The sequence below is a fragment of the Leptonychotes weddellii genome, chromosome 7 (assembly GCF_054177405.1).
Source record: "Leptonychotes weddellii isolate Sample4059 chromosome 7, ASM5417740v2, whole genome shotgun sequence".
In the NCBI taxonomy this organism is placed as follows: domain Eukaryota; kingdom Metazoa; phylum Chordata; class Mammalia; order Carnivora; family Phocidae; genus Leptonychotes; species Leptonychotes weddellii.
The window spans coordinates 105470125-105493133 of NC_138375.1; the positions used below are offsets into that span (position 1 = coordinate 105470125).

Genomic DNA, 23009 nt, shown 5'->3' on the forward strand with positions numbered 1-23009 from the left:
CTGTGGCTTATGTATTAACCTTATACTTAAAAATATTTTTCCATAAATGGCAGTAACTACAGCCATTTGCCAGATATAGAATAAATGATACAGCAAATAAAAACAGCAAGAAAATCAAAGTATACTTCTAACATTTTAATAATTTTTGCTTGTGATGACCTTCTGTGATCTGGAACCTTTGTTTTACATAAAATTGGAGTTCTTACGGTCCTTGTCCTTCTTCAGGTTGCTGCCCGATGCCATGTAGGACTGGTTCTGGTATATCTCTGAGGTAGCTTTCTTTTTTGAGAAAGCAATTATTTCTTCTTCCAAGAGTCTTCTCTTCTCTTCAAGCTTCATTCTCTCTTCTTGGTGAACTCTTTTGAGGTGTTCAAATTTGGCCTGCAGCTCTCTTTCAGCTTCTTTCAATATGGCTTCTTTCTCCTTTACTCGCTGCACAAACATCTGCTTCATTTCTTCTTCCTTCCTCTGACGTTCACCATAAAATTCATGTCTTTTGGCTTCATAGGTTTCTTGAAGACTGAGTGGCTTATTCTCTGGGCTCACATCTGTAAAGCCCATTTCTTCCAGTTTGCAACGCCTGTAAAGTTCATAATGCCTAGTGTGGGTCTGTTCTCGCAGATCTTCCATGTTTGTACAAATGAGCATTTCCCGGAGCTTTACAAAGTCACAGTGATTTTCATTTTCCACTTGTACAACACCCCAAGGGTACTGGCGAGCTTTGACCATCTTATTTCCAACTTTTACCTCATCCGTACTTCCTACAACAGCAAACGGCAAATGTCCATTCATTGAAGCATTGATTTTAGCAATAGTTTCATCGTCTGTTGGAAACTGATATATCTGAACACCGTTGCTAACCAATTCACTCATGAGCTTGATCTTAAACTTCTGTAATTCAGCTTTAGAAATTGCATCTGCTTTGGCAATCACTGGTATAATGTTCACCTTGCTGTCAAGGCTCTTCATTGTTAAGAGATCCAGTGTCTTCAGAGAGTGACCTGTAGGGGAGATGAAGTAGAGGCACACATGGATGCGAGAATCGTGGTAGTTAAAGAGAGAGCGCTTGATCTTCAGCTCCTCTTGGAGATAGGCCTCAAACTGAGCATCTATGTAGTCAACTATCGGTTGGTAGCTCTCTTCTTTGTTTATTTGGTCACCAAATCCTACTGTATTCACAATGGTCAATTTCAATCGAACATTACTTTCATGGAGTTCATATGTCTGGGCTTTAAGTCTAACATGTGGGTAAAAATGTGAGGATCCATGGTCTTCAAAATTAGTGTTAAACAATGTGTCAATCAGCGTTGATTTTCCAATTCCAGTCTCCCCCACACAGAGAATATTAAAACAGAAGCCTTGCTGAATGGATCTATTGACCAGCTGATCAGGCAAACTCTCAAAACCAACATGGCCAGACATAGTTAAAGAACGAATATTTTCTTTTTTTTGTTTCTGTTCATCATCAGATACTTGTGAGGACAGACAAGTTGTTTTTGTTGGCATGTGAGACTGATAGAGCAGGTGCCGCGCCACCTCAGAGGTCATGGTCCCGAGCGAGAGCTGAGCGAAGGCGGGGGTCCCAGTGAAGCGGGGGTCTCAGCCCCGGCCCCCGAGCGAGCGTCCGGACCACGAAGGGAGCAAAGGGGGCTCTGTCTGACCTATTTTAATGAAGAGTTTACATCTGTTGTAATTTCAATGTACCTTTCTTTCAGTCCTACCAGCCAGGTAACCTTTTCAGTGTGTTCTAATGTGGTTTTGATTGGGGAGTCCGAGTTTCATTTGGTTTGGACTTGGTTGCTGCTTTAATGAGATAAGTAAGACTAGATAGATTTCAAATGGATTTCCCCGGAGCGGCCTTCACTCCCTCCTTGCCCCCTCCAAGTAGGAGGGGACGGAAGGGATTGGAATACTTTGTTATTTGGTCATGTTTGTCTGACTTGTGTCATGTCAGCCTCGAAATTTCTAAAAGCACAAAAGCGGCAAGTGGGAAAGAGACCGTTCAGAGTCAGAATTTTAAGAGCTTGTTGGGAGGAAGAATGCTTTTCACTGCACCTCATCAAGTCCAACTGTTTCTGAAAAATCCTTTCCAAGTACAAAGACGGTGCCCTTTTCAAAATGCTGAGGGATTGGTAACTATGTGAGCATTGTGCTTAGCTCTGTGATTGTGAGGTATAAAATGAATGAATGTCTGTGTGTTAACATAATGTAAGCCTCACTTCAAGGCATTATTTTCTCAAGTTGAGCTGCTTGCTTTGGAAATGGAATCCATTAAAATTCGGTTAAGATTGCCTTGAGTTTTCATCTAAGATTATTTAATAGCACTATAAGGCAAAAAGCCATGTATGATTTGTCTCCGGCTTCCCAAACGGTGCTCCAGCGAGAAATCATACTGTTCGACGTAGCAGCAGGGTGGTGTGAAAGGAGTCTGCCATCAGCCTTCCATTTACTAAGTATTTATTCTGCACTCGTGTGGTGCTGTGCTCTGGAATGCAGAGGTGTACACACAGCTGGTGCCTTCCCTTAAGGCACTCCTGGACCAGGAGGGGGACACAGGACCACAAGTAATGACACCGCAGGATGAGAAATTCTGTGACGGGGATGTACAGGGGGCTGCGAGATGATGTGAGAGCGTTCAGAGGAGAAATACGTGGCTCAGCTGAGACCCGAAGGATGAGGAGAGAGAGGGAGAATGAAACATGTTCCAGGTAGGGAGAATGGTAAGGTCAGAAGATAATGGCTTCATCCTCCCTGAGTCATTGAGTAGTTCAGGGACTTTAGGAAAAAGTCTGTCTGGAAGACTTAGTTTCTTTATCTTCCCGTGGAGGATGGTGGTGGTGCTCATGGTGGTGGCCATGATGGGTGCTGTTTGTGGTGGTAGAGGAAGACAGAGAAACTATAGCAGTTAATCTTTACTGAGCACTTGTTATGTAGCATGTTGAAGTACGCTAAGCACTTCCTTTCGTTCATTACGTATTAGAGTTTTACAATCCCCTTATGAATGTAGGTACCATCATGGTCTGTGTTCTACAGATGAGAAAAGCTAAGTAAGCTGAAGGTCACATTGCTAGTAAGTGGAAAAACCAGGACTTAAAAAGAGAAGTTGACTCAAAAGCTTGCATTTTCCACCATTACTGTGTTATTAATAATCTCACTTTTTCAGGGGCTGATATAAATAAAGATGAGCAGGATAATTCATTTGAAAGAGCTTTTTAAACTGCATGGAACTCTAGATTGTCATTGTACATGTTGAGCTGAGGCATAGGTCATGTGCTCAGTAGCTAGCCTAGATTAAAAGGTAAAAATGGGCTGTCGTCCCTTGCCTTGTTAGCACCTCCTCCAATTCTTTGACCTCAGCACGTTGGTAGGCGAACATGGCATTCCCCAGGGGACACCTTTTGAAGCAACAGAACGTTAGATGAGGTGGACCAGGGATTTGCTCCCAAATGGCAGTTGCTATGTTAGAAAGTCCTCAAATATTTCTGAGATCGTTAATCTCTGTTAGTCACTCCCTGCCCCTCCGTGACTGCTCAGCACAAAATGAAATGGAGGCTTGACAATGATCCAATTCTTTTTAAGAGTCTTGGCTTCTAGCATGGGTAATCCAAAGCCTCAACTGGACTCTCTTAAATTCTGGACTACCTAGTTGATGTGTGTGTACGTATGCACTATTGACCTAGCCATAGAGTCCCTACCTTGCCTGCCCTCTTTTGCCAAATAGCCTCTCTTCCTGTCCCTTGATCTTTCTGACAATCCCCCATGTGCTCTCTGCCCTTATCCGCACTTTAATCAGCCACCGTGTTGGGAATTGTGGATTGCCTCTCCTAGGATCACATAAGCGGGTCCGTGTTGCTCACCAGTACAACATTAGCAGTTATTGGGAATAATTGGAAACGTTCATAGAGGTGGTTGCATACTCTTTGGGCCCAAAGAGCATGTCTCCCCTACAAAGGGAATGGCTAGTTCAACAATGAACCAGGATAATGAATTCTTCTGCATCACAGTTCAATTGCAGAGGCTGATTACCAGTTTGGTTTTCGTCCCGCTTGAAGCCTGATAACGGGGTTTCCCTTTGGAAGCTTGATTGAGCTGGTGTGCAAGGCAAGACTGTGTAATTCAGATAGACCAGTGAAATGCAAACAGTTTCATGTATTAGTGGTCACTAATGACCTGCAATCAAGCTTTGATTTGGTAGGTTAAAAACAAAGATGCAATTAGTTTATTTGTTCAGGAGTGTAAACAGAAGAATTTCTCAATCTGCTGATTGTTCTTCTCCTTTGAAGACGAATGGCTAGAGCATTAGTCTTGAGCTGTGGCCCCTCAGAGCTGCCATTCGTCTGTTCCTGAGATTCTCCCAGCTTTCTGACCAACGATTGATGAGTCTATGGCCTTTGTCAAAAGGGGACCAAAAGCATTCGGTTCTTGGTGTCCTTCCTCTGTGGCTTTTCCGCTTGATGACCTCACCACTTCAATATTAGTTTTCCTCTTTCCATCCATTATGGTCCTATGCTTCAACCACCTCATATTCTCAAAGAATCATCATTCATCCAGCAACATTTAACCCAGAATTGTCGAGGGCCGGTTATGCCGCCACTACTGTCCTAGGTCTTAAGGTTTAGAGTGGTTATGAAGAGAGTCTTGATTCAGTCTTTGTGAACTTTACTGTCTCTCCATAGATGTCTTTAGCGTTTCTGTGTGACTGACTGCTTCTTGAATTACGTATCACGAAAACCAAATGAAGAGTCTCCTGCCGTGAAACAGATGCTCTATTGAGATATGGATCTTAGTGAAGACGGCACTCTGATCCTTTGGGGTACGTCAAAACTGGCAATAGAGATTTTGAGGGATTATAGTGACTCCTTAGAGAAGATATACCTTGTGTTTTCCCTAGTCATTTATTTAAACAGGGGGAGTAAGTACATTTAAATTCTTATGGGAGACTGTGAAGCTAAAACATAAAAGCCTCTAATCCTTCATCAGGTGAAAATTCTGTGATCTGCTTGATATCACAGAACAATAATGATACAGGTTACTCCGATGAGGCATTTGGATTGCTTAAGACCATGTTGAAACAGTGGAAATGATCTCACATAGAACATGACTTCTTTCCTTATCAGCCTGAGTCACACACTAATCTGAAATGACTATCAATCTGTGTTGTCTATGTCCTCCTTAGAATAAGCACCCTGGGTCTCTTGCTCAGCATGTATCACAGGGTCTAACACAGTGACTGGCATGTAATAAATATACGCAATAAATATTTGTTGAGTGAAATTCAGGCACAATGATCAGAGTTTGAAGACCAATCGTAGCATTTGGGATATTGTGAAATAAAGCAAAATTGCTTGATAAAAATGATCTTAAGTATTAGGATTAGTAAATAATCAGCACCATAGCTGACCTTTTCTGTTTTTTTCACATCCCCTTTTGTGCACTTCCGTATAGTGCATATAATGCATTAGTAAACTTCCATTTCATTGCATTAATAACCCATATAATAAAAGGGACCTCCTGTTCTTGTGGAAACTACTAAAGCCTAGGAGTGATATTTTCTGTACTCATCACAAGGGTGACCTGTCAAATTTCTGGTGTGAAATGACCTATTCTTCAGAGTCTAAAGAGGAGCCTTCACATTCAGGAAAGCCTTGACAATAGTGTGGGTAGATGGGTGGTCGTTTTTCATTTGTTTATTCGAGAGCTACTTATTGGACACTTACTGTGTGCCAAGCATGGGGTTAGGAGCCAGGGACTTGGAATAGCAGGCCCTCTGGGGAAATACATTAATCCAGAATAACAAAGATGAATGTACGATTGTAACTGTGCTGGGCACTGTAAAGGAAGAATTTGTGGTGCTGCGAGTGTGTGTAAAAGACTATTGGACCCAGAGATGGGAAGCTCCCCTGGTGAAGGGGTGAGAGGACTAAATCCTAAAGCCATAGTAGGAGTTAGCTGTGTTGAGGAGGAACAAGAGGCATGATTCAGGGCAAGAGAATGGCATGTCCAAGCAGCACAGAGTGTGTGTCCAGGCAAGTGAAAGATGCCCCATGTGGCTTGAGTTCCCACAGGACTGGCATTAGACAGAAGCCACATCTTGCTGAGCCTTGAGGGTAGAAGAGGACTCTATTATTTTTTTATCCTAGGAATAAAGGGAAGTGTTAAAATGTTTAAATGTGGGGAAGATGGGGAGCAGTGTTCACATTTGTTTTTCAGAAGGATCATTCTGGCTGCAGTGTAAAGAACAGATTGGAAATGCTCCAGAGTAGATTTAAGGAGACAAGTGATTTGTTCATATGAAACTGACACAGAATCTACATAATATATGCCCATGTGAGGGAGTTCCAGTGTAAAGCACGTACCCTTCCAAGAGATTGAAGATGAGCTCCACCGTGGTATAATATAGACCTCTTCAAATTTCCTCTGTGTCATGCACACACACTTACCCAGACATAAATTAGCATCATTAATGCAGAATGTCACATTAGAGCCCAGTTCCCCTTCCAGCTGATGCACCACTTCAGCACCTTTCCCTTTGTACTTTACCCTTCGCCTTCAAAGGCTGTTCTCAGGTCTTATTTTCCTTCCTAGAAGTGTGAGATTGGTTTTTCTGCTATGCTATTAGAGTGATCTGCCATGGCTTTGTGCCTGTTTGTCAGGAACTCGGAGAACATATTAAGACATTATACAGGGTGGAAGCTCTATTTTGACAATGATTATGCCTATTATCTATTTTAATAAATGTAAATTGCTGTGGAGAAATAAACCATTTTTTGCCACTTGAATCCTTTTCAAGGAAGCCTGAATCCTTTTTGTGTAGCTTAGATGTATTGCTGTCATTTTCCCTTCACAGAGTTGAATAAACACACTTAAATCAGACCTTTGTTAGTGCACCCTCTTATACTGTTGCCCTAATAAATTGTTGTGATTTTAGTCTTTGAAATCTGTATTTGGTAACATTTGCAGATTTATCTGTATTCCCTTCCAGAATTGAAATTATTGGGACCCCTAGTCCACATGTGCATTATTATGTGCCAAACACTATCCTTGGGATATAACAATGGATTAAGGCACTGCTATTGCCTTTGAGAAGCTCACACTCCTTTCGGACTGTTGGAGCAAGGATAGGAGCGTAGATGATCCATGTGGTGATGAATTAGAGTTGGACACATTGGGAAGAACTCATGTTTAACTTTATATAGATACATGGAATTACATGTAGAGATATTTATAAGTATGTGTATATGCATGGGCTTATGTACATACACATATTTCTTTGTCATTTGAGAGAGCCTAAAAAATGATACCCCAGTAGCAACAGGTACAATTAGCAATCACCTCTTTATTTCTAAAACCATTATCCAATGAAAGGACCCGGGAATCCTTCCAGAAATATCTGATTCTAGGACTGGGGAAGGAGGTCTACAAGATGAGGCTGGAGCCTTTTATAGTGCCAAAATGTAAGGAAGTGCTTGGAAAAAAAAAAAATACATTGAGAAATATGTCAAAGGGGACATTGATGGAAGGATGTCTAAGAGACACAGGAACCAACTGAAAGAGTTCCTAAATGTCTCAAGTGGAATAAGTTAAAAAAAAAAAAAAGTAGCAGCAGTAGTAGTAGTATTGGGTTATAAACCAAAGTACAAAAGAAATATCCATGAATCCATACTGATATTAATAAATAATTGAATAATAAAGGACAGAGAAAAATCTCCTAATCAGAACTCCAAATTATATAGATGACCCAGCCTCAAGGAGCATAGCAAGTGGGTGTAGCTCTCCTCTCCTCCCAAAGTGTGGGCTGCACATAGAGACTTCTATCAAAAGAATACAGATTGGAAAAGGGGTCAGGAAGAGTAAACTGACAGAAGAGAAACCTGACTAACACTACTTCAGCTAGGTGATGAAGATCCACATGAATATTCGTAAGTCATGATGGTAGGGAGCCATGATGTGATGTAATGAAAATGGCACCTTACCTCTGTGATCTTCATTTCCGAGAGAAACACCAGGCAAATTACAGTAGGGAAACCTCCTACAATATACCTGACCATACTCTTCAATGCTATCAAGGTCACCAGAGGCAAGGAAAGTCTGAGAAACTGCCACAAACAAGAAGGGCCTAAGGAGACCTGACAACTAAGTATAATGTGGTATCCTAGATGGGATTCTAAAACAGAAAAAGAACATTAGGTAAAAACTGAGGAAATATGAATTAAACTATGAATTTTAGTTACTAACACAAGTGATCCATTAATTATAACAAATGTACCACCTTAACATAATATGTTTATAATAGGGGAAAGTCTGCAGGACATATTTGGGAATTCCCTGTGCTATCTGTTCACTTTTTCTGTAAACTTAAAACTGTTTTTTAAAAATAAGAAAGAAGCTTACAGTCTAGTAAGCTAGTAGGCAATTGTAAGACCTATTGGGAGGGTGTGTAGGGTCCTTGAGAGAAACATAATGGGGTTCTAACTTGTCTTTCAAATCCTGACTTGACCACTTTGAGCAGGTTGCTTAACCCTTCTGATCTTCTGTTTTATCGTCTCTAAAATGGTGATAACACCTGCCATGAGTCAGAATAGGCTGTGAGGTCAAACTCCAGGAGTTTATGTCCCTAGCGACAAGCTATCTGGGAACTAGTTCCTCATCAGTAAACAGAGGAGAAAAAAAAAAAAAAAGTACCTAACTCTGTGTTGTCCTGGGGTCTGGGATAATGTCTCTGAAGAGCTTAGAACAAGTCCTGGCACCACTTGCTAGGTCCATGTAGGCTGCTGCTGTCTTCTCACAGGTTCATGGTGAAGACTCGATGGGACAATCAGGGAGCGTGCTTAGCACATGCCTGGCATATCATAAGCTCTCTGTTGGTGGTGGCGGTCACGGCAGTGACAGCAAAGGAAAGGTCCATGAAGGCCAGGAGAGGCCCTCCCCAGGAATCCGCATGAGGTCTTTCCTGACCCTAAACTGGGAACAGAATAAGAGCTGACCAGACAAAAGGAAGGCGGGCCATGGGTGTGGGCTTTAGCAGAAGGAACAAAGGTTCCCAAGCCAAAGGAAGCATGGCACCTTCCCATAACTTCAAAGATTTCAGAATGGCTGGAATGTGAAGTCTAAGGAGGAGGAAGAGGAGAGGTAAGCAGGACCAGCATTACGTCTGGAACTGCAGACTGAAGTTAGGATTCGCACTTTATCCTGGGGTCAATATAAGACTTGTACTCTAGAACAATCACTCTGGCTGTTTGAAAAAAATGCATTGGAGGTAGCAGACCAGTTAGGAAGTGAATTCAGTTATACAGGTGAGAGATCATGGTGGCCTAGATTATGGTGGTGACCCTGGACATAGGGTTAAAGGATATGAAGGCTAACAATAGGAGGCAAATACTGATCATACAATTTTGTGAAGATCTCTTTCTACCTAGGAGTCCGATGTATTATAGCATGTAATGCCTGGACAATTTCCTAATATCTGTATAAGGTTAAAAAAACTGTCGGGTGATACTATGAATTTTAGACAGTGACTTTGAGATTTCTACATATATATATATATATATATATATATATATATATATATATACACCAGTATATACCATTATAGAGATTTTAAAATTTAAAAAAGGCCATAAGCACATAACAATCACATTTACTCTAGAATGCTCTAGACCAGACTCATACAATAGAAATATAATACAGGGACACCTGGGTGGCTCAGCTGGTTAAGCATCTGACTCTTGATTTTGGCTCAGGTCATGATCTGGGGGTTGTGAGATCAAGCCCCCCCATCCCCCCCCACCCCCACCGTCAGGCTCCATGCTCTGAGTGGAGACTGCTTGGGATTCTCTCTCTGCCCTTCCCCCCCCACCTCTCTCTTTCTCTCTCTCTCTCTCCCTCTCTAAAAAAAAAAAAATTAAAAGAAAAGAAATACAATACAAACCACAGAGTCCAGATGTCCATCAACAGATGAATGAATAAAGAAGGTGTGGTGTATATATACAATGGAATATTACTCAGCCATCCAAAAAAAAAATGAAATCTTGCCATTTACAACAACGTGGATGGAACTAGAGGGCATTATGCTAAGCAAAATAAGTCAGTCAGAGAAAGACAATTATCACATGATTTCACTCATATGGAATTTAAGAAACAAAATAGAGGAGCATAGAGGAAGGGAGGGAAAAATAAAACAAGATGAAATCAGAGAGGGAGACAAACCATAAGAGATTCTTAACTATAGGAAACAAACTGTGAGTTGCTGGAGGGGAGGGGGGTGGGGGGACGGGGAAACTGGGTGATGGGCATTAAGGAGGGCATGTGATGTAATGAGCACTGGTTGTTATATGATGAATCACTGAACTCTACCTCTGAAACTAATATATGTTAATTAATTGAATGTAAGTAAAATAAAATTTGAAAAGAAATAGTGAAAAAATAATAAATTTTTCAGTAGCTACATTAAAAAATAGGTGAAATTAAATTTAATATATTTAATCCAGTTTATTGAAAAATTCATGTGGAGATAAAAATTATAAATAAAAATTTTTAATTAGATATTTTATATTGTTGTTGTTACATTGTGTAAGAATGTACATTAACATTGTGTAAACCTGGTGTGTATTTTATACTTAGGGCACACCCAATTCAGACTAGCCTCATTTCAAATGTGCAATAGCCACATGTGGCTGGTGACTACTGTATTGGACTGTATTGGACATCTCCAGTCTAGGGTTTCCAAAATCTTACTCAGAAATTGTTTTTGGCTTCATGCTTGCTGAAGAAATAACTTTTAAACAAGTTAGTCAACATTTCTGCTTTAATACATGCACATGCCAGCAGACTTTAGTGTACATATTCAAATTGCCTGTTACTTTCATTCAACAGGTTTTTACTGAGTGCCCAGTATATGGTAGTGGGATACCTACTCTTTCAGCACAGGCTATGATTTACCCACTGTTGTCTTAATTGTGAGCTGAGCCCCCTACCCCCACGGTGCCTATCCTTCATGGAGCTTACAAGTTTGTGGAAGAGATCTGCAAAATAAAACTAAAACCCAGTAAATGCAGTAATTGTAAATTATCTGTGATGAAAACACATGAGAGACTGAAATACTGGATAACCATGGTGGGATAGCTTTACAGAATCTCAGTTGAGTTGACATAAACTGGGAGATAAAGGTGAAAATGAGTCAGCCACACACAAAATTGGAGCAAGAGTAGATCAAGTAGAGGAAATGGGATGTGCAAGAGCCCTGAGGCTTGTGTTGTTTTGAAAGAATCAAAAGAAAATGAGTATGGCTGAAGGTTGGTGAAGGGAGAGAGTGGTGGGAGACTAGTCTGTAGAGGTAAGGTCTCTGGGGACTTTGTGAACTCTAGAAAGTAGTTGAAATATTAATCTAAGTGCTCTAAAATCTTTTGTTTTAAAGATTTATTTATTTTAGAGAGAGTGAGTGAGAGCTCAAGTGGGGGGAGGGGCAGAGGGAGAGAACCTCAAGCAGACTCCATGCAGAGTGTAGAGCCCAACACAGGACTCAATCTCATGACCCTGAGATCACAACCTGAGCCAAAACCAAGAGTAGGAGGCTTAACCAACAGTGCCCCCTAGGCGCTCCTAAGACTTCTTGATTATGAAGACTGCCTTAACTTCAGATCACTCTGTAGACTAAAGGTAAAAATTCAGTCAAGTGAAAGATGGAATGAAGTTTCTTCTATACATCTCAGTGTTATTAATGAGAGCTGCAATAAGGTATGTGAAAGATCTGTGGAGCCTCTAAATGATCTATAGAGGCAAAATGATGAAAAGAAGGATGTGTAGCTGCTAAACCCAGGCGGCTTTGTTGAGCTCTTCTTTGTAATGGAATTGTATTTTTCAGCATCCAGGGTCCTTTCTGAATGGCATGTCAATTTTTTTTTCTCCAAAAATTAAGTTGCACAGAGTGGAGCTAGGCATCTAGGTCTTCTGCCCTGCCTGTAGTTTCTGGATTTCCAGATAAATGGTTGGCTACTCCCAAAACAAATGGCTACAAATCCATAGTGGCATCCTTCTAACAGTTTGTATGTGTGGAGAAGGAAAAAATATCCAATAAGTCCAGGAAAAAAAATGACCTTTTATTTGTCTGGCATTCTGTAATACCAATATATTTTTGAAATCATTACCTCATAGTTCTCATGGCTGTAAAATAGATGAAGCAAGCAGAATTTCCTCCCAAATTACAGAAGAACGAGCTGAGGCTTTGAGAAGTAGAGGGTCACATGGTTAGTTGTGGCCAAAATGGAGAGGGGGATTATATTTTCTAACTTGTATTTCTTCTATCATGAGAGAACACCAATGACTTTTGTGATCTTATAGCCTGTTAAGGCCATTCTTTTAGGAATATATAAAATAGGATGTGAGCTCATTGGGAATGTATTTCCTTTGGGACTATTTAAAACCTAATTTCCTGTACTCTATTACTGCTGGGGGAGGACAGGGTAGAACAGTTTTATAATCTTCCTTATTGATAAAAACAATTTGATTTCAAGCTCCAAAGTAATGGGTTTATATACTTCCCTTAGCATAGTGCTCAGTAGACTACCAAGTATCATTAGATAGTTAATAAAAAATGTTCGTATTAAGACCCCAGTTGGTCATTACTTACAGAGTCTGATACCTGGATAATTTTTAAGCATTAGGATGGGAAAAAACTTATATTTAAAAATTGTTTTACTCTAATATTCCAATTGAGAGTCTAGGAGCTAAACCTTCCAACAATTAGTACTTGGTGGTTTTAACACAGAAAAATATGGAAATATTCTTTTCAGGTGTGTCATTTTTTCTTTGAGTTTATGATTGGAGTATAGCCATTTGGAAATAGTACAAATAGAAATCTGATCCTGGTAGATTTAAAATATGGGTTCTTAAACTTTTTGGTGGGAGTGCGAATTTGGAGGACTAACAAAACCCTTGGGGAATTTGATGAAAGCTAAGGACCTTCTCCATAGGGAAAAATTGCCAAGAAAGCCATGAACCTAAAATGGGTCATGTAATTTCAGAGAAGTCATAGGTTCCAATGACGTTCATCCCTCAATGGCTGATCAAGCATTTCACAAGATTGTAGAAAGTTGAGGCAAACAATTGTGCAGAATATAACTGAGGCACTAATGTGCAGTACATTAAGGGGAGAATATTGTACTCTGTGCCAAGAATGGGGTGTGGTTGGTATAGCTTCAGAATGATGTGGTTAGGGAATATGGATGAAGTACTGTCTCAGAGGGCTCACCTGTGAAGCTAGTCCAGTCCAAATAGGATTTACAATTTTAAAAGCTTTCTAACCTCAAAATTCTTCATTACTGGCCTGATCTGATTCCCTTTCTGTCTAGCAGGAGGGGCAGCACCAGCTATCTGGGTTGTGATCACCTCCTACTTGTAGGGAATTTGGGAAGGTAGAAATGGGGGAATCTCAAAATTAGAAATTAAAAGCAGTGTAAAAAAAAACTGGCCAGTTTTTCTTTCTTCCTTTTTCCCTTCCTTTTTCCCTTCCTTTCTTCCTTCCTTTCTTCCTTTCTTTTCTTTTTCCCATTTCCCCATTCTCCCATTCTTTCATTCTTTCTCCTTTCCTTCCTTTATGGGGGTGGGGGTGGTGGGGGCGATGCAGAGGCAGGTGGACGGAATAGTTCATTTAAAAACACTGCAGTGATATCTAAACCAATTATCTTTCATTCAGGAGTAGTTAATGTCACCTTTTGGATGAGACAGAACCTAGGTAGAATTTGTACTAGTGAATAATTATGGAGTTGACAGAGGGCAATAGGGATTCAGGAATAGAAGGCATTATTGTAAGTAGATGCTGCTTTAAGTTTTTGGTGCATTCTATCTTCAAAGAGAGAGTAGAAGACCTTGAATAATTTTCCTTTATCTTCAAAAGCCTCAGCTCAAATCCCACTTCTTTTCCACCCCAAAAAGCCTCACTATGTCAATTTCTTCTGAATCATACCTGTTTTTAGAGACTCAAGTTCATATTTTAATGCTTATAAAATAGCATATTGGCCACTTGAATTTAAAGCATGTTGGTCTTGTTTCTTCTCCTGGCCTGCTTCTAGCCTTCCTGAGAGCAGACATCATCTCCCCCAGTAGAGAGTAAGCTCTGTCAGGTCAGGGACCTATTTGTTCTTTCATTACTCTTATCACAATGCCTCACACATTACAGGCAATCAATAGATAATTTGGAAAGAGCAATTCTAACATTTTAGCCTTGTTTATTGCTCTAATTTTTAAGCTACATGTACCATACTTGCTAGTAATGGAAAGAAAAGCAATTTATTTTTGTTTTGCATAAAACCAAGTTAAAGTCAAAATAGGACTATTGGAAGTAGTTAGTATCTGTGACTGATTTTTGAAGTGTCGTTGTCATAGTTGATGGACTTCCCAAAAAGATTTGGGGGTATTTGGGGAGCATGTCTAGGTTTATAGAATTGTCTATTGGTTTTATTTTTGCTTATGTACTAGAGTTGTGTTTTTATGTATTTTTAAAAATTTATTTATTTTAGAGCAGAGTGAAGAGCAGAGGGAGAGGGAGACAAGCAGACTTCCTACTGACTGGGGAGCTCAGGCAGAGAGTCCAAGGCTGAGGCGGCCTCATGCCAGGACCTGAGAACATGACCTGAGCTGAAATCAAGAGTCAGACACTTAACTGACTGAGCCACCCAGGCGCCCCTAGAGCTGTTCTTTTAAATCAAAAGTTAACTCAAAAGAGAAATTCATTCGGTTATTCTGAAGACAAAAGAAACTAAGATTTGTTAAGCAATGACTACTATATGCTTAGGGACTGAGCTTTGTAATTTTACATGTGTTATCTCATTTTAATTATAAGAGCCCTGCAAATAGAAATATGTATTCTTCTTTTCAATTTAGAAGCAGATTCAGAGAGGTAACTAACTTACCTTAAGTTCTGTAAGGGCAAAGTGCCTGGCACAGAGGAGTCATTCAATTAAATATTGAATTAAGTTCATGCAGGGGTACTCAGTGAGTCAGCAACTGATCAAGTATGAGTTTGAACTCAAAGCTGTTGATATTTGAAACCCATCGTCTTTCCATTACTGCCTCTCCTCTAACTAGAAATTCTTGTAGGAAAAAAACAGAGCCAACATAGCTAGCTTTTCTTTTTAGGCCTTTGTTCTTTCAGCTAAGGCTACACAAGACTCAAGTTTTCAACATTTGGCCCCAAACATTATTTTCCTTTGTCTGTGCTATTTGCCCAGAGATGATGCTAAAGATAAACTTGACTTTCTGGCAAAACTCAGAACAATTGTGTTATAACACATTCTTCGTGATACCCCAAGGGAGCAAAAATAAACATTTGGAAAGAAGGGTGAATAAAATTACAAAAGTGGTGACACTATTTGCATTCTATTCTGCTCCTCTTCACCCTAGGGTGGGGGCTAGTGGCTGTCCAAATACAGCCAAGAAGTCAACAAATTAGAACTTTATCTTGTTTTATCATTCCGGTTTGTAGACCCGTTTTTAATGGAATCCTGGCTCTCTAAGATGCTGCTGACTAGTATGGTCAGCAGATTTAATAAGTCTTTTTCTAAGCTATAGTAACAATGAGAAAATACTAAGTTTTATAAGGACAAGCAAGCTCTAGTGCTTACATTTAGCTGACACAAATACATGGTTTTTAATTTTTTTAGAAATTGCATCTACATTTTAGGACTCAGTTTGAATCTATGATTGGTGGGTTTGTTTTGTTTTGTTTTTTGAGTCCTAAGTCCCATTTGCTTTTCTGCCACCCCACCAGCATCACGGAGATGAGGTATGTGATGCCTGTCTGCAGGAGAGGATCATGTAGGGCACGATTAGAGCCAGCTCCTAACTAATTAGAAGTTAAAGGGCAGGAGACTAGCGGTCAGTATATGGAACACTCTTCTGGATTTTAGCCTGTCAAGAGTGGAAGGGATGGTTCTGGGAGATGGTCTTTACACAGGGAGGATGGATATCCATTTTTCAGAAATGTTGAAGATGGGGGAAGACTGGGCTAAACCTCCAGTGCCTCTTCTGACAGGAGTTTCTCTTGTTCTCATTTCCCAAAGTGCCCTTTGCCTTTGGAAACTAGTAGTTTGGTTTTGTTTCTTATTTTAAGGAAACTTTACCTGGAGAGAGAGAATAAAGGGCCAAGGGAAAAATATATAAAATAAAATACCATGTAAGATTTGTTGAATAAGCTAATTAGTCATAAATACATTAGTATCTCTCTCTCTCTCTCTCTCTTTCTCTCTCTCAGGATGGAGTGGAGGGCAGACACTTCACATATCTTGAGCCCTGTTCCCATACCCACCTTAACTCTGTGTTATGGCTCATCCTAGAGTCTAGTCTACCTTCCTCCCTGTCTCTAAATGTCTAAATGTTCTCCCTCCTATTAGGTCTGTTTGCAGGTACCCCTCTCCTTCCCTTCTTTCTAGCATGATGATCTTTAGAAATCTTTAACTCCATGTTTTAGCTTACTTTCTTATAAAATGGAGGTATTAGTGCCTCCTTCCAACATCAGTATAAACGTTAGAGAGATTGTATGCAAAATAACAAAATGGAATCTGGGCAGTGGTAGGTGGCCATTTTTATTTTTCTTGCATATATTTATTTAACAGGTCAAAACATGAACACCAGCATGAGTGTATGCTAAGCTCACTGTTAGGGATACAACATAGAATCTTCTCACAAGGGGCTCATAAAATACTGAGAAAGACATTCTTTTACTGCAGAGTGGGACATGGGACTAGGGAGCAAACATAGTTGGGAAATCAGTTCAGATATCCAAATCTCTCATAAGTCAAATTCTTTGATTCCATATTCCTCTATTCTAGAAGCAATTGTTCCTTTTTTTGAACTTGTTAGTAGTGTGCTATCCAGTAAGGTCACCACACATGTGACTTGTGGCTACTATGCTTTTGACATTTGGTTCTTTTACCTGGGATGTCCTGTAAGCATAAAATACACACCAGACTTCAAAGATGAGTACAAAAAGAAAGTAAAATATCTCATTAGTAATGTTTTAATATTGATTACATATAAAATGATATTTTGGATACATTGTGTTAAATAAAATATAAGATAAATAAGATGTAAAATTAATAAGAGGTAATATTAAGTTCATCTGGATTTTTTCCTACTTTTTAATGTGGTGACTAGAAAATTTAAAATTACGTATGTGGCTCACATTTTATTTCTGTTGGACACTGCTGTCCTAGTACTTCATTGTGCCACATTATGGCCACATCAATTTATTCTGCCCACACCTATATGACTCTAACATACTGTATTTGTCATATGGACTATTTTTGCTTCTAAATCATAAACTCCAGGATACTATTTACCATTATTATTGATGCTGCTATTCTCATAGCACATAGCACCAAGTCTTCGATACATATTTGTCAGATGGCTGGATAGATGGATGAAGCTATATTCTGAGGCCTGCAAACTTGAGAGAAATGTAGTCTTCCATTGTCATTGATGCATTAGGCAAGTTCAGTGACTGCAAACTGTCAAAATGTCACCCTACCTCACCAAGATAGTATTGTCAATTACGTAATAAAGCTCTAACCAGAAGGCTAATCAATATGTCCTAATACTACATCTGTGTCTGCAGCTATCTCTGTGACCTTTGGCAATGACTTGTCTCTACAAGGAAGAGTTCTCAGAGTTCCGTAAATGTTTGTGTTTTGCAAATGACAGAAACCTGGCTGTCACTCATTAGGCAAAACCACAGAACCTCCAAGGCACTGCCTCCTTGAAAGGTCCAGAAGTAGGGAGAGCAGCAGTCTCTAAAGGATTCATCTCAGGAAAGCAGGCAAACGGTGTTACCCTAGTAGCTAAACAGGGCCAGCTCAACTTTACAAAGTATGAGCAGCGTACAGTTAGCTGGAATTCGGAGACATCTCTCATTCTGACTCAGTACCCTTAAACTGGTAGGAAACCAGAAGTTGAATGCAATTTTTGCCACGGATCACAATACTATTTATTATCTTGACAGAATATCCTTACATTGGATACTTGGCTGTACATCAGTACCATATGATTATGAGCGGACCTTTCTTAGCACGTTAGCTGGAGACATTTCCCAGTGAAGAGCCTTGAGAAGTTTGTGAGGGGCCACAGCCAAACTGTACATCATAACTGGTTCTACAAGAGTTCATACTCCAAGTGAGTGGGGAGTGAGTTAGAATTTTTTTACCCATTTGAGATTTAGCAAGTGGTATCTTGACTGCAGTGAGTATATTGGCAACTGAATGGGCAGGGAGTAGGGGGCAGAATTACTTACAGACCTAATAGTGAATTTCCTGTCACAATGTGGCAAAATAATAATGATAATAAAAATAATAGAGTGCTTATTATGTGTTAGACATAGTGTTGAGTTTTAAATATGAATTACTGCATGTATACATCACAAGCAACCCCTTGAAGTTGGTGGTATGGTCACTACTTTCTTACCCAGGCTTGGGAAGGTTTTGTTATGTACTTAGAGTCACATAGCTTATGCCTGGTGGAGCTGGGACTCCAACCCAGATCATTAGGCTATAACTAACAAAATATACAGGATATCTTTTTTTTTAATGTTTTTTTTTTTTTCCAATGAGAGAGAGAGAGCACATGAGAGGGGGGAGGGTCAGAGGGAAAAGCAGACTTCCCGCCGAGCAGGGAGCCCAATGCGGGACTCGATCCCGGGACTCCAGGATCATGACCTGAGCTGAAGGCAGTCGCTCAACCGACTGAGCCACCCAGGCGCCCCATACAGGATATCTTTGATGCAGAAGTAGCAGCCTACTTAGTGAGAGAGCATGGGATGGTTGGGTTGTAGGTGCATAGGACTGGGACCTGGGTCTGGCCCAGCTCTGCTAGCTCATCACCTCTCTGGGCCTCCGTTTATTCAACTATGGACTACGAGGGCTCGAATACACTGAGTTCTAAGATTTTGTGCAATGTTCTAATTCTGTAAGTCTTATAAACTTGAGGGGAAGGAGGGATTTGAAGCAGTGGTCATTCCTCCCCAGGCCCAATGTGGACAGGTGACACCAAAGATGAACATCTTCCTTAGAACTAACAATGCCTTGAGAGAGTAGGGAGCAGACTGACTCACCTGTGGAATTGGGCTCCATGCTGCCTCATAAAGTAGTAGACTGGGAACTCAGAACAGTCGCTGAAATTTGTACTTGATTTGGCCACATTTCACAATTTTTAGTTTCTTGGTAAGTTCTTAAAGGAACATTTTAATGTTACTTTCTCTCCAAATAAATGAAAAAAATATATACTAGATTGAATGACTATTAGGCATTAAATATTTTTTCTTCTAGACTATAACTACAGATGGGTAAATAATTCCTTAAGAAATTTTTTAGATAATCTTTTATTTTGATATCTGAAGTCCACTTTTGGACCACAAACCAAAGCACTTGACCTTTCTGAAAACTGTAAAAATTTAGGACTTCTCATATGCATATGCTCTCAGTATTGTAGGACCAATTGGAGCTCTGTGCCTTGCTAATGAAACCTGAAAAACAAGGTTAGCTGAGTTGATATAAGTGTAATATTTATGGGTAAGCCAAAACAATAGTACATTTCACCAAGAAAGACATGTAAAGCAGTGGTTAAAACCTTTGGCTCTTGATTCAAATAGAATAGTTCTAAATTCTAGTTCTGCCATTAATTTATTACAATCTTAATTGAGTCACCGTACTTTGAAAATATCAATATCTTTATCTGTATAAAACATGAATGATGATAATGGGACTTACCTCCATAGAGTTAGAGAATGAAGTGGATTTTGTATGTAAAACCCCTAATATCTTGCTTAGTGCATTCACTGCAAGCCCTCAAAAATGTTAGCTACTTCTATTATTAGAAGACAAGCGATTTGCCATCTAAGCAGGTATCCTTTCAAGAAGTCTAGATATCGTAAAATCATATTTTACCAAGGAAATCATTAGACAATAGGTTAAAGTAACCAGAGAAGTAGTAAGATCATTTCCCCAGGGCTAATTTAGAGCCACATTATCTAAAACCCTGGAATGTGTGTAGAAGTAGTAGTAATTTCTTAATCTTAAAGAGATAAACAGATTCATATAATGAGTCATCTCTAATTTCCCTGCAGTATTATGTGAAAATAAATACAGTTCTGCACATTGAATACTATTTGGTTCTTAGGACATTCACTATTGATTGTTGAAGAAGACAAGGGAATCGATATTAATAAATGTTGGAAGTTGTCAGCTGTGCTACCGGGAGGAGAGTGGTGGGGGGGGGGAAGAGAGAGAGAAAGAGAGAGAGGGAGAGAGAAGGAGGGAGAGGGAGGCATTACTTGCCTGACAGAGCACTTCGTGGTCCATCTCATTACTTTCCATTCACCAGAGCTTAATATGAAAATGCCTGGGAGAATGGAGAAACTGTTTAAACATGTCATTCCCACAGTAGGTGAAGTGTCAAGATTTCATAACCATTGAATGCCCTGAAGTTAGGCACTGCCTTGTCACACTGAAGGCAAAGTCAAGGTGGAAAATGCCATGTTTCTACTGCCAGTGTTCAAACAGCCTGGGGAATTTGGTATGACGGTACAGACAGGTTTTGTTTCAAGGCATCAACTTAGCTTACTTAGATCCTTGCATGTACTCTTGCTGTGACTAGTGAAGGCTTAAAGATGACAATGAAATTATTAGCTAGTTAGTAAACATTCCATGAGAGGAAAAGTAGCACAGCCAAGTCTCCCTGCTGTTTAGGAATGTAGGTAAAAATCTCTTTGTAGAATGTGCTCACTCAAAGCCCTGCACACTAAACACGTACGTATGGTGTTCTATTTGATGAGCTTGATACATTAGTGCTGAAAGTATTTTAAGGTGATGAGCTAATGTGGAAATTTTAGAAAAGGTAATGCTAAAAATGAAGGAACAGTAATGCTAGAAATGAAACAATAATGCTGGAAATGAAGTAAGAAGCAAAAGCAGCCTGTGACCTATCTGCTGGAAGTATCTGGATTGTCTTAAGGAGTTGGCTCTCTGATAGTAACAAAAGGATGACAGTGAAGATGAACAGTATCTCCTCTCTCTAGTTTGCAGAGAGCATGTAAGTCATATACCTCAGTTACTCTGTGAAACAATAGTGTAGTAGCAAGTCACCTAATGATCTTGGAAACAATAAATATTAAAGCAGTATGCAGAAGACACCATAATTATAATGTGTGATAAATGCAGTCTAACCAAGCTGGAAGAAGGAACTAATGTTTAAGGTTTAGGCACTGTGGTTCTGCTTTATATACATTATTGCATTTAAGTGCCACATTAACCTTATTGAAAGGATATGATTATGATGGTGAAATCATGGTAGCTAATTTCCACACCAGAGTTAGCCTGTGTCAGAGAATGTGTTGAGCATATGACATGAATTATTTCATTTACTTTTCACATTCCTATAAGGTAGATATGTTTAACTTCATTTAACAGATGAGTAAACTGAAGATTATTGATCAAAGCCTCTCCCAGGAAGGATTCACCCCCAGATCTTTCTAACTTTTAGAAGCACTGTACATGCAGTTGTAATAAAAAGTACAAAGAAATCATAAAGAAAAAGAAGAGGAAGAAGAAGATGCATCTGTTGAGTTTTAACCATATACCAGGCACTGAGCAATAAGTTTTGCATGGAATATCTTCTCTAACCCTCACAATCCTGCTGTACCTTTTTTATTGATGAGAAAATAATGGTTTTCAATAAACTTGCAAAGTTTACAAAGTTACAAAACTTGCCCACTTTTAAGCAACACAGACTGTAAACTCAATGCAGTGTGGCTCTAGAACCTAAACTATTCACCAATTTGTTTGTGTTAAAAGTAGATTATCATTATTTTATGACTGACCGTTCTTTATTTTAAAAAGAAAAGAACTTCCTGTAAAGTAAGGATAGATACCTGAATAAGTGGGGGTTCATAGGATAGACTCTACATTCTTGATACAGTTTGAAACATCCCAGATACTGGCCACCTTTGTCTCTTCTGTATAGATTGGCTTTATTTGTTCTACTTTTAGGACTCTTTCATGGTATCTCTATGAAATATGGTATCTCTGTGGTATCTCTATGAAATAGGGTACTTACTTCACCCCCCTGGAATTTCCTCAGAGGGTGACAACAGAACAACTTCTTAGCTGAAGCTGTACCTCTTGCCTTTAGTTGGGCTTGTCTTCATGAGAACAATGTGATTCTACCCTTGTTGCAGACCGAACAAGATGATGTGCTGATCCCTTGCCCATTTTTTATTGATACTGTTTTCCAGTGTGTGTAGCATTGCCATTAATATCTCTTTACTTACAAAACAACCCCCATTTTGTGCAACCCCACCAAAATAGAATTTAGCCATTCAGTTTTGTGACGAGTCACGTATTTAAAAATAGTTTTTCCCCTTATTCACCTGATAAGTCATTATAAATTTTTTTAAAAAAGGATTGGTGTCTATTAAACTTTGGCCCAAAAGAATCACAACATGACGTTAAGTATGGTAGCTATGTAACTCTTATCTTGCAGTGTATTTTCTTACTGTCATTAAAGATGAACTAAGACCATAATCATGTTAGATCACACTAACCAGTTTTTTTTGAGGGGGGGAATCTTTTCTTCATAATAAGAAATCTCTGATGTGTTATTCATTCTCTTTTTGTCCCTTTTTCTATGTAAGGGAAAACCATTTTTGATTCAAAAGACTGTCCAGTATCATAGGTTTTTTTTCCTTGAATAATTGCCAAATTGTTTTGTTCCTGGTTTTCTGTATCAGGAAACAGGATTTCTGTGTCAGGATTTCATTTTAGTAATTGGGGTTGTTAACCCACCTGGATGTTTTTGTCTTTGTAACCTATGTAAGGAATTATTTGAACAACAGAAACAGTGTTAAATCATATGTGATTTAGAACCAGTCCTGAGAATTAGAAAGGAGAAAAAAATTTCCTCAGAGAGTTTGGCTTACAATAAAACAGGATTGTCATGTTTTTAGTGTTGTCTGTTTTGTGTTGGGAAAA

General features: G+C 39.4%; 2 protein-coding genes across 7 annotated transcripts in view; one reads left to right on the forward strand and one right to left on the reverse strand.

Moving 5' to 3' along the window:
* The window catches only part of PPP2R2B (protein phosphatase 2 regulatory subunit Bbeta), a 444097-nt gene that overhangs the window by 196979 nt on the left and 224109 nt on the right, over window positions 1-23009 (forward strand). The window lies entirely within an intron of this gene.
* Window positions 36-1644, reverse strand: LOC102742250 (septin-10). Of its 2 annotated transcripts, XM_031019556.2 has the most exons (2): window positions 522-1644; window positions 296-391 (listed from the first exon to the last, which is right to left on the reverse strand). In XM_031019556.2, exons 1-2 carry the CDS (start codon window positions 1546-1548, stop codon window positions 336-338), a joined length of 1083 nt encoding a protein of 360 aa, XP_030875416.1. In that variant the 5' UTR covers window positions 1549-1644; the 3' UTR covers window positions 296-335. The 2 variants fall into 2 exon arrangements, with proteins under 2 accessions (XP_006748590.1, XP_030875416.1); XM_006748527.3 differs by having other exon boundaries at window positions 36-1644.

Bases quoted from the DNA above. Each gene is read 5' to 3' on its own strand.
- LOC102742250 (XM_006748527.3), bottom strand. From the start codon at position 1,548: ATGACCTCTGAGGTGGCGCGGCACCTGCTCTATCAGTCTCACATGCCA.